The sequence below is a fragment of the Enoplosus armatus genome, chromosome 15 (assembly GCF_043641665.1).
Source record: "Enoplosus armatus isolate fEnoArm2 chromosome 15, fEnoArm2.hap1, whole genome shotgun sequence".
Lineage (NCBI taxonomy): Eukaryota > Metazoa > Chordata > Actinopteri > Centrarchiformes > Enoplosidae > Enoplosus > Enoplosus armatus.
Window position 1 is genome coordinate 17,986,700 of NC_092194.1, and position 12,129 is coordinate 17,998,828.

At 39.2% G+C, this 12,129-nt stretch overlaps 1 protein-coding gene across 1 annotated transcript in view; it reads left to right on the forward strand.

The window, feature by feature from the left end:
- Positions 1-1,102: 1,102 nt before the first annotated feature.
- Positions 1,103-12,129, forward strand: part of map4k5 (mitogen-activated protein kinase kinase kinase kinase 5) — a 28,933-nt gene continuing 17,906 nt past the window's right edge. Inside the window, exons 1-6 of the mRNA XM_070921005.1 lie at positions 1,103-1,382; positions 1,847-2,082; positions 5,758-5,815; positions 10,748-10,838; positions 11,876-11,940; positions 12,054-12,109. Coding sequence (XP_070777106.1) covers positions 1,975-2,082; positions 5,758-5,815; positions 10,748-10,838; positions 11,876-11,940; positions 12,054-12,109 — 378 coding nt within the window. The 5' untranslated portion in view covers positions 1,103-1,382; positions 1,847-1,974. The remainder of the gene's footprint in view (positions 1,383-1,846; positions 2,083-5,757; positions 5,816-10,747; positions 10,839-11,875; positions 11,941-12,053; positions 12,110-12,129) is intronic.

Sequence of the window (12,129 nt, forward strand, 5' to 3'; positions counted from 1 at the left end):
AATACTGTCCTTAAATCCCTCTGTTTGTCCGGTAATGAGCGACCCTAGTCGGCAGTCATGGGTGTCGGGGGTTGGGAGGATGCCCTGGCTCCACCAAAACGATGCTCGTATCGCAGGAGGATGATGGAGCTTTTATTCCCAGCGTGATGCAGGGTTCATACATGTAGTCAGGGGGCGCTGTTGTCTGTTGTTCCTACTTACTGTAGCGGCTTAATAATGCGGAAAAAATGAATGTGGTTCACTGGACGTTGTGCTCAAATAGGTGCAACCACCGAAAATGTCAAGTATGGGAGTTGCAATTGATTGCAAGTCTCTTTCATTTATTCTGAAAATACATGTTCAACTTTCATCGGTAGGTGGCGGTGAGTACAAAGAGATTGGAACACGTGCTGCCTTCGCGTACTATCGAAAATATCTACATACTAGTCCAAGTAGTCCAGTTTTGTAGGAGCCTACTTTTACGTTGCTTGAGTATGTCCACTTTCTACTACTTTATACTTCTACTCCACTATGTTTTAGGGTTAGCGTCAGAGTTTGGGTCATATAAAATATATGATCTTATAAAATACTATACATTGTTGCAGATTAAACTACCCAACTGTATTTAAAGAAATTAAAATTTGCCCCACCTCAATCCACAGCACAAGAAAAATGCAAGTAAACGATCTGTGTACTTCCTCCACCACTAAAAGTCCCGCATTCAAATTTTGACATAAGTAAAAGTACAGAAGAAGTATTTTCCCTGATATTCGTGAAATGTATGGGCTGAAACACACAAAACCCTTACCAGTAACAGTAACTGGTGCAAAAAAAAAGACTTTTGTTATATGCTCCATGTTGCAGCTATCTCACTCTTTAATACTTGATTGTGGTTGTGGGACCAGACATTTTGTATTGTATTGATTTTTCTGATGAGAAGTTAGATCTTCCCGAGGAGCTCATGAACGCAGCATCAGCATTCTGTAACTGCGACTCCAGAGAGATTAGCAACAGACTGTTGCTTTTTTTCGAGTGATTTTTTTAATGGCATAAATTTAAGAGTAACACTTGACATTATTAATGTAGTTTGCCGTAAATATTTTACATATGAGTCTGACGCTTCTCTAAAGCTGTCAGCAGAGGGAAATGTCATGTCAACGGCTAAACTTAAAGCTGGGATTCTCGCCGAGGACTGAGCTGGACTGTAACGTCGGTGCTGCCGTTGCACTGAGGGAGACGGAGCGAACAGCACCAGCCAACTGAAGTTTATTACTGTTTCCTCGATAACAAAGGGGGACGTTTTTCTTTTCTTGCGCGGTTATTCGACGCCATCGTACGGTTAAAAGACTCGAAACGATTTAAAATGCAAGGCGTACTCATCCACGGTGTTTGCATTGTAAAAGGTAGGCACAGTTGAAGTTAGAACCAGTAGCGACGCTAAGTTAACGTTTGCTAGTTAGCATTAGCTGTTAGCTGACTTGCCTGGATGCTAAGCCCCTAACTCACCCTATCCACAGTAATGTTAGACCCGGCTCTGGCTATTTGCTGGAATGACCACTGTGTCCATGCTAACGTTAGACGCAAGCTGCTGTTATTTTAGTGCTCGCTGTTATTTTACATGCCTCAGTGTGAGCTCTAAGTAACTTTAATTTGAGTGGTAGTTTTAGACAAACTAAATACCTAACGCTAGGTTAAGTGCGTGACAGATGTCACGGTATGTGCCAGAATATCAATGCCCTCATCTGTTCTATTGCAAAGATTAAATATTTGTCAAGTTTGTGTTACTATTGTACCCTTTTTCATTGCGTTACGTAAAGGTCTTTTTTTAACACTTTCTACCAAAACTTTTCTCATGCTTCTCTATCAGGACATGGAGCACGGAGAAGGACCGTCTGAGTAACAGTGACTAACTTATATTCAGGACCTGCCCTTCATCAAACCAGCGCATCCAGATTTGATCAGCTAAATGTAAAGGATCGTTTGGTTCAAGCTACCATGGATATCTTTCCCCGGCCAAGCGGTGAAATCCAGAGGAGGAACCCTCAGCATGACTTTGAGCTCATTCAGAGGGTGGGAAGTGGCACATATGGAGACGTGTACAAGGTACAGTGAAGTTACTGGTTCCCACAGCCTGTCACCAGAGCTGGAGATATCTTGGCTTACCATCACATGACTAATCAACCCATCGTCCTAATTTAAGGCAGAGTGTTGTTTGGTTTGGAAGTTATGATAACATGTGGCGAGCACATTTGACAGTAGCTTTTGAATGAGGGCCAAGTTTTGCATCCATTTGCTATAGTCTATTGGCAGAAATAACTGTAGTTGATATCACATTACATAAGGAGCTATGGATGGGAAGCATATTGTAACTCACCTTACAATACTGTCATATTAAATAAGCTGGGTAATGTATTAATTGTGAGATATGAGATAAGACTGATGTTTTGAGCTGAAATTGATTAATTGATTCTGTCATATGCCAAATATTTGCCGGTTCCAACTTCACCAATGTGAGGATTTGCTACTTTTTCTGGTCATGTATGATAGTAAATGAAATATCTGTGGTTTTTGGACTGTTGGACAGACTAAACAGTCATTTTCAAGATGCCACTTTGGGCTCTGGGAAATTATGATGATTCTCTTTTCTGATATTTGATAGACGTATGGATTAGTCAATTAATCAAGAACATCGTCTGCAGATGCAGCTGTAGCTTCCTGTTTGTGCAGGCTGCATTACAGTTAACTGAAACAATTTGCTGAACTTGTTTGACTGTTAAGGCAGTGAAATGAACAGTGAATGCTTGTACCTGCTTGTCTGTTTTATCTACATCACTTTTTCTGTTTTGCAGTGGAGACCATGTCACCCATACCTAGTCTAAAGCATCAGTATTTAAGCAGCAGTAGTCATTCCCCAAAGTGGATGTTGGCTTACTATCAATTGTAAAGTAATATTACTTATATTGAACTTTGTAAATAATCTATATGTCTACAAATTGCCCTCAATAGTGATGACATGAGGTGCAGGCAACTCTACCATAATACATATTGCCAGACTACAGAGAAAAAATAAGGAACTATTCATGTACTATATTTATTTGCAGTTTTAGAAGCCCCCCCCAGTTTCTTTTTAGATAACTCAGATGAAACTGAGTAAGAGTGCCATCTTTTTCCCTCACAGACGGCAAACATTTACACATTTGCAAAGAGTCAAACAAACAAGACTAAACTGCCAAAAATAGGACTGCAGAGTTAAAACATTATTGTTGAAAAGGAAGGATACACCTCTGTCTCATAACAGTTCAAAAAATTAAAATGAGCCAATTATTACAAATTACTGCATATATTCTTTATGGCTGTGTTAGTATCTAATGGATGCAGTTTTGGTGGAAAGTAACTGTAGGAATGATTGTAAAATCTTCATTGGCATGTACTGGAGAGATAGTGTGTAATGTGCCCCTGCATTGCACTAAATTTGTAATTATTTGTTTCAATTAAATATGAGAAGAATGAAAGTCAAAACAAAGTCTAAACAAGATAATTCGTCCAGATTTCCCCCCACTCTCTGTTGGCTGCAGTGATCTGTGTTTTGCTGGAGAATTTTCTTGTTTATCCATCGGCCACACAAACGACAGACGACCCATCTGATCCAGTGTGATAGTTCAGGCAGCCTGTCATGATCCCTCTCCATACAAAGCCTCTCTGGCCAGCCCCCACCCCCAGACAGGCCACTGGTGGAATGCTGCGCCTGGTATTCTCCCACAGCTCACAGGCTGAGGGCTGCAGCAGGCTGAAATATGATCAGGCCCCTGTCTAAACATGCGTTTCACTATGGGTGTGTTCTGGGCCACACTGACAGCGGAAACACCTCAAATTGGGAAAAGTCCTCCTTTGGCCTGCTGTGCTCAGTTGAATTTTAATGGGCACAGCTTTCCTCGCCTTGGATGATTTATTACATCTGATTATATTCATTTGAGGATCACATATTTGTGCTCGTATTACTGCTGATAATGATTAATTTATCTTCATTATCATGTCATACCTTTGGCTCGCAGCGTAGTTTGTTGTTATCCCTTTTATAAGCTGGATTTTGTTTATAATCAGTACTTTTATTAAGGTTTACTACACATTGTGTAGCCATGTATCTTACTCTAATTATATGTTTGTACCAGAAAAATATTCTTAGGCAATTTGTGTTTTTTTGTTTTTTTTGAGTTTGCATTAGCAGATGAAATGCCACAAATGGTATCTACAAAAGGTCAGTAATTAGGTGAGTGGAGTACTAATACTAGCTCTGCCCCTGTCAGTGTTTCTGTCAAAGTTGGATGACAAAAAAAGAAACAAAGGAATCCTGCACACCGTCGATCACTTGTCTTCACTTTTCTAACAATGTTTCGGTTAAGAGTTTTAAAGATTTCTTGATCCTACACACCACAATAAGCCTTTATAGTGAACATACTCATTCTGAAAAGTTGGAAGACTTCTCCTGTTCATTGTAAAGTCAGTGTCTACATTCTCACTACAGTTAGCTGAACCTTAGATCTATGAAGACACCTGTTTTTCCCTCAGTCTGACATGGTGATTGATCTTGTGTCAGATCTTGTCTCTTTAGAGGTCTGTGACATGCCAGACTACTCATTCCTTCAGTTAAAGGTTGTTAAAGCTGCATCACATTTGAACGTTCAGTTCAGAACTTCCCCTTTCAGGGTTTAGTTCTCAGGTTGGCTTCAGCTACTTCAGGAAATATGAAGTTAGACACCGGTTGTAAGCAAGTATGTGGTCATTACTTAAACACGCTTTAAAGCAGGAGAGTCACTGACTTCCCCATTTGAAAGCTGAACACATGTGTCATAGTGCAGTGCATAGACAGTGGAATCACTTTGTAAAATAGTTTTCTGTTATGTGTTTTCATGCAGAACAAGTTTAAGCTTTGTGTGGTATACTGTGTGAATCTCCAGCACTTTCCCTGTGTTGAAAGGTGGCCATGCTGGAGGGCTTTATGGTTTACGGTTGATTTAGCTGCTCGTCCCTTCACTTCACTTCACTCCCAGGGATTAGGGAGCATCCCGTCTTGACCTGGATTTGGAAGTCAGTGCAACCTACTTAAAGACAGAAATTTCACAAACGATGGACAGATATGTGTTTAAATCTAAGGCCATTGAGATGGAGGCGTTGACATAATACAACAGGGAAATGGCACTGCACAAATATACAGAAGGAACAAAATGAATATCAAGAATGCAGAAAATTATGCAACTCAAAAGATTGACTAAATTGCACGTCATCTACAGCAGGGATGTTTAAAGGTTTACTGTTGTAGTTGTGGACAGACACTGTCCAGCTTCTCCCTGATGACTAATAATGACCCATTGGTTGAACTAATGGCTTCTGGTGATGATGCTTGTTTAAGCAGACTTAAGGTTTTTAGTTGGTCTAGTGTGAAAACATAGAAGAGGTTTCTCTTACTTGATTTCATCTAATGTCTTGTTTTGTCCAACCAAAAGTCAAAACAAAAAAATATTCAATTAACTGTCAAAAAAGACAAACAGAAGAGGCAAAACCTCACATTTGAGTAGCAGGTACGAGCAAATATTTGGCATTTTTGATGGAAATTAAATGACTGTAAATAAATTATTAAAAATTGTTGCAGATTGTTCTTTTGATCAACAAATCAATCTACTAGTTTTGTAACCCAAGTTGTGATTAAGGCGGTAATAGTAACACTATTGTGATATTTGTGGCCTTGCTGACAATTGTGCTGTTGTGCTGTTGTGCTTTCAGGCTCGAAACATTCAAACTGGGGAGCTTGCTGCTGTGAAGATCATAAAGTTGGAACCAGGTAAGAGAGACCTTCTCATTATCTCAGTTTTTCTCATCACTGTGAGGGGGGAAAAAAATATGTTGTTGTCTGAGTTTTTGTCGGAGCCGAAAAATAAGAAGAAGTCTGGAAAATAAGTCTGGTATTTTCCAGGGTTTTGAATGGAATGCTCAAAAACTACTAAAAAGACTGAAAGAATATTGTTGTATGGTGCCAAAACTCATGACTGCAAATATTTATGTGCTCATAGATCCAGGGTTGTTTTACATATTTTCATATTTGTTATGTGAAATGATCTTTGGTTTATAGACCACAATGGTCCTCTACTGTATATAATGTTATTTTGGATATTGACCAGTCTGGAAGTCTGGAAAAAGTACATCATTTGTAAAAGACACATTTCTTCAAACCTTATAATGAGCGATGTGATATGAGGTATTTCATGTGAGGAAGGAGAGGAGGACATTTCTGACTGTGGGTCTGTGCTGGTGGTGACCTAGTGACAGAGTTAGTGCGATCCAGATTAGTGGGATTACGATGAGGGCTTTGTACCACCAGCAAGCAGACTGAGCTCAGCTGATTACCAGTCAGTGAAGGAAGAGATTCACTTGTGTTTGTTTTCTCTTTCATTCATCATGTCACTGTCGGTGTTAGGCTGGGAGTGAGAGGATGTGGGACAAGTGGTATGGATTTGATCCTACTAAATTTATACATGTTGTTTTCCTCAGGTGTCGTCTTGTTCTGTATTTGAGCTGTAATTTCAAAATGATTGCTCCGAAAAAAATGTTTAACCTCCTGGTAAACCTGTGGAGGTCCTCAGCTGTTATTTAAGGCATAGACATATTCTGGTTGACTATAGGAGGAGGGGGGATTAGTGTGTATCTGTGTGAAGCAGAGGATCAGGCTTAACTGTAAGTTGGAAGAAAAGGAATAAGACTGTGATGACTTTTGAGAATAGAAATTGTAAATCCACACTCGAGTGCTGCAGATTACGATTATTTTCATTATTTATTTATCTGCAGATTATTTTTTTGATTATTGAATTAGTTGTTTTGTCTATAATCTAATCTACATTCCTAGTAAATATAATTTGTGCAAACTTCAGTGGTAAAGGATGAATGAAAATGATTCACAGATTCACAGATAAAGTGAAAATGAGCCTAGTGTACAGCTAACTAGTTAAAAATGTTTCAAAGCAGTGTTACAGTTTAACAGGGAGGATTTTCTAGTCAAAAATTATCCTACGTTCCTGTACATGTAAGCTGCGTGGCCCTGGGCAGGTCTTCCTATAAGCATCTTTAAACAGCATTCATATTTGCTCTGTTCATATTCATATGAAAAGAGGATTAACCCAGCCCAGGTCGTTCTGTTTAAGCATGACCCCCCCCCCCCCCCCCCCCTTGCAAGAGTCATTCCTTTCTGTGCCTCAGGTAAACAGCATTGGGTGGACCACAGAGTCAAACAGGTTTGACCAGGAGTGACGGCGGTATGAAGCAAGGGACAGAGAGAGACAGGAGACAGGAGTGGTGAAGCCCTCTGGCTGCAGGGGCTGTATAGCACAGAACAGTCTGATAAATTGGATGGTAAACGACCAAAGACCAAATTAGTGTTGCTCATTACTCACTGACCATTGAGGGAAGATGGAGTTTTATTTTTCTCTCTTTTCTCTTGTAGTGTACAAACTTTTAGAAGCAAATTCTTTTAAACACAAATACTATACCTCTTTTCTTCATATTTTTGTTGTTACTGTTCCTGAGAAGTTGGCACCTCTTCCATTAGAAATTCTTCTTAAAGCCATTTGGGTGTGGAACAATGTCTCTAATCTCTGCATGCAGTTACTTTTATTTTCTATAAGCTGTTACGACATAACAGAAGTAGCAACCTTTTGAACAGTTTTCAATTCTCCTTGGATGGTTTCGTTTTTTTAGCTTAAAAATATACTTCTTTTCTTCAAAGATTTGATTTTATGGGTAAAGTAACAGAACATCCATCAAATCATATTGGTGTGAGATTGGTCAAGACAGTGAATAACTCCAGCACACCGAACTGAAACTTGAAGCGATGGGCGAGGATGTGTATATTCAGAGAGCAGAGGGAAGCGCTCAGTCTGAGAGGAAGTGGCTGCACTCTTAGGCCTCAACTCACCAGAAGAGAAGATTGTCTTGTTATGTTTTTTTTTTTTTGACCAAGCTCAGAGTCATGTCACTGAAATTACCCTTGCTCGAATTTTTGTGGCTCCTCGCACCATTTTGCTCTCCGTCAACAGATAGTTCCTGCTAATGTGACGTGACACTAACTTTAATAATACTGTAATTACATATGAGTCCCTAAAGTGTGACTTTATTAGCATTTTATAATGTGGCAAACAAAGGTGACTGTGGGAAATTATTTTCTCATCATCATTAAAGCTGTAAAGCAGTACATCCTTATTATGACACATAAAAACAATAAACAAGGGAGAAAAACACAACTTTAATTTTAGATAGAAGGGAGGGGTTCAACCTGAATGTCATTGGCACGTCACCGTAGCCTCTGTAGACATTCTTTAGCATACTTAATTTATTCATGTTACAGACTTGTCAAGCCTCTGTAACAAGAATAATAAAAATAAATGGACACGATTAGCTTGTAGGAATAAATCACTGCAGCCAAGTCTCAAGCATGGAGAGATGGGACTGTGGCAAGTTAGAGAAATCTCATGAAGAGGATTTTAATCAAGCTCTTTAAAGTCATATATTAATAACAGCATCCCAAACTACCTATGTAAAACCAGTGGGATGTTCTCCACTCCACTCAAGCTTTCCATATACTATATATTGCATGTTCATTCATGATACATGATACATCCTCCCTCTGGTGACTTGCACCTACTGTTGCACAATCAACATCTCAGTTGGGTAAAAGCTAAAAAATGTTTTTGTGACATGTGCCCTCCCTTTTGATTAATGAATAAGGTTAGTCATATTCTGTATTTTTGTTACTGTCGACAAACCCATGAAAAGACCAAAAATATTTTGTCTGTTGTACTCAATGGTTCCTTCTGAAGACGTAAATCTTAAAAAGTAACAAATATATAGTTTGTTTAAAAAAGGGCTCAGTAATATCCTAAAACGGCTAGACACTGTAGTTTTTGGGGAACGTTCCTCAAACAGTGGTAGATAGTACATTTGTTGGGGACTATTTTCAGCTGCGGATTAATACACCTTTGATACTCTCGTGAATAGTGAGTATTTACAGCAGCAGAACGGTGAATGTTGGATCGACTCAAAATAAAGTACATGTCACCCAGTGCAACATGTGGCTCATTGGTGTGTTTTTAATTGGCAACAATGGAGCTCTATGGCACATTGGAATGAAAACAGTCAATCAGGCTTTGGGTAAATAGACCATACTTCTTAATAAGATCAATTCATTACTGATTTTGGTCTTTGTATGTGATTTGTTGACAATAATATATTACGAGTCTTATCCCATAAGGCCTCCAACTGCCCTTCATGATTGAACATGAACAATGTTTTGTTAGCGAGACAAAGGGATATTACCACTTGACAGTTAGATTAATCTAATGAGTCTATTTCATAAAAAGCAACGTGATGTTTGCGATACTGAACACGTGACACTTGTCACTAGGGATGCAGGTACAAAGTTGTTGTTTTATGTAGTTTAATATATAATCTACAATAGTTACATTATCTCAATTCTTCTGATGTCAATAAATACCCAAATTAGTTGCAGAGGGTAAGTTCAAAGCTAATGGAAATTCACTGGTTTGTTGTTTATCAGCGGGATAGTTATGCACGTGTTGGCATTCCAACCAGACTTTAATTCAGACACTCACGTGAGAGAGCCAAACCACCCCCCCACCCCCCCAACTGACTGACTGACTGAGTGAAAACAGGACTGCTGCACAACAGTTGCCTCATCGGGTACAAACTGTTGTGTGCTCAAAAAAAGCCTCTGTGGTCCAGGATGTATCTCCATGTATCATGTTTTCTTCCAGAGTTAAAATTCCCCTGTATCACTTAAATTAGGCTAGACCACAAGCCACCTGGCACAGTGTCTGGAGGTATGCATTGTAGTAAGGCGCAGGTTAAGAACTTGTTTTTGTGTTTCGGGCCACAGCTGGTGGCAGTTGCCAAAATTTGACTATGCGTGAGCAGAATTGACACTTGACTATATGCAGAAAACATTTAAAAAAAGGTTTGTTGAGAGTAATTTCCACTACAAGTAATATGCAGTTTTCATTGGCAGAGATTGAATCTATGAAATGAGCTTAACCTGGACTGATTCCTTTGATGACAGCCTGTTGATGGAGCACTGAAGCTGGCAGAGTCTGGTAGATCTTAACCTCCTGTTAATGTATTCCAGGGCCGTGTCTCTGCTCAATTGGGAGCAGCTGGGCTTACATATTTTTGTCTTCTTACTTCCTACTGGTCGGATGTGTTAGAGTGCTTTGCTGAACTGGAAAGCAGCCTGGATATTAGCCTATACCACATAAACTTTAAAAGTACAAGGTGTTTCTTCTATTGTTATTGGCTGTTCTATAATCTGCTGTATTTACACAGAGATGAAATATTGAACCATATAGTCAGAGGGAAATATCGGATATAATATAAGACTTTGTTCTGTGGTTTTGCAAAATAAAATAAAAGATTTAAGTGTTTTCTAAAACACAAAATTTAAGGCCTGCTCAACCTTTGTATCATCCAAGATGCTTTGAGTGGTTATTTTTGTCAGCATTTCAAATTCAAGGTTTTTCCTAGTGTCAAAAACAAGGGTTTTGTAGATGAATCAAACCACAAATTGTTGTAAGTTTATGACCGTAATCATTTTGTGAGGTGTTTATTGCCAAGTGGAAAATATCTCGTTTAAAAATGAAAAAATTCTCTGTAGAGAAAATGAAAATATAATTTTTTGTCCATGTGTCTGTGTGATTTCTCTCTCTGTTTCCAGGGGATGACTTTTCCATCATACAGCAGGAAATCTTCATGGTGAAGGAATGCATGCACCACAATATTGTGGCCTACTTTGGGAGCTACCTCTGGTAAGAGCCAGCTTAAAATACTCCTGCTTTGTCATTTTGTACTCACTATTTTCTCCTCTCTCCCAGTCAGTCCAAGGTATAACGTTTATGTAATTTATACGTTGCTGTCAAAAGGATTTAACGAGCCGTTGCCTGAAACTCACATGACGTATTTAATTACTTAGTCACACCTGTGTGTGAAAATATGACTCAAGCTCATGAACTGGGCTGACTGGTGCTGACGAGGCTCTTCAGTGCCAGGATGCGGCACTCATGTTTTAATGGAGCCTATGTTTTGTGGCTGGTATCTGAGAGGAAGCTGGGCCGGTCCGCCCACCACTGCCTCTGACTTCCAGCAGGTTTAACTGGAATATGAGCCTCTGATCTGTTTTTATATGGCTGTTAGTCCAGAGAGATGCATGTCTTATCGCAGCAGGCATGTCTTGTGCAGTCTCGCCACACAGAGCACAAATGGTAACAGTTAAATGTTAATGAGCAACCCACCATGCATTAATTATTATAAAACTGGATTAATTGTATTAGAAGAACCGCAGTTTTATTTGAGGAAGTTCAAGTTTCCTTTCAGACCTGTTTCCTGACCTAAAATTATTTCCATGTCCAGCTAAAAGATGTGAAAAGTAGCACAGTTGTGATTGGGGATCTGGGGCAGCGTACAGTATCATCGCCTCTGCTGGCCAAGAGTCACAGTTTGATTACAGTCTTATTTTTAGCTTTTTGTCAGATGGTTGACATCATTTTTCTAATTTCCCTTCTCGTATCAAACATCCAGTTCACCTAAATACAGAAGCACTAAGCTTTGTTTATTTTTCCTCTTTCAACATAAGTACTTAACCTTGTTTATATGTGTTGATAAAGTTGTTCCAGGACGGATTGCTGATTTGTACAACTTGTTCAACAAGACACCTTTTGTAGAATGATTGTTGTACTACTTAATTATGCTTTGGTACTTGTCAAAATATTTGGCTACTTTGCTGTATAGCAAGTGTGTCTAGCTAATTGGCAAAGCAGCAGTTCCTAATAATTTTCTCTCTCGTCAGTCGAGAGAAGCTTTGGATATGTATGGAGTACTGTGGTGGAGGATCTCTGCAGGACATTTATCATGGTGAGCTTTTCTCTTATAACTATTAAGATGCAGTCATAAAATGCTGCCCATACATTGTAATCTCTGCCTTAATCCTTACCCTGCAAACATGGAATTAAATTGTGTTGTTTTAGTGACGGGACCTCTCTCAGAGCTTCAGATAGCATATGTCTGCAGAGAGACCATACAGGTAATTGCATTTTTAAATCA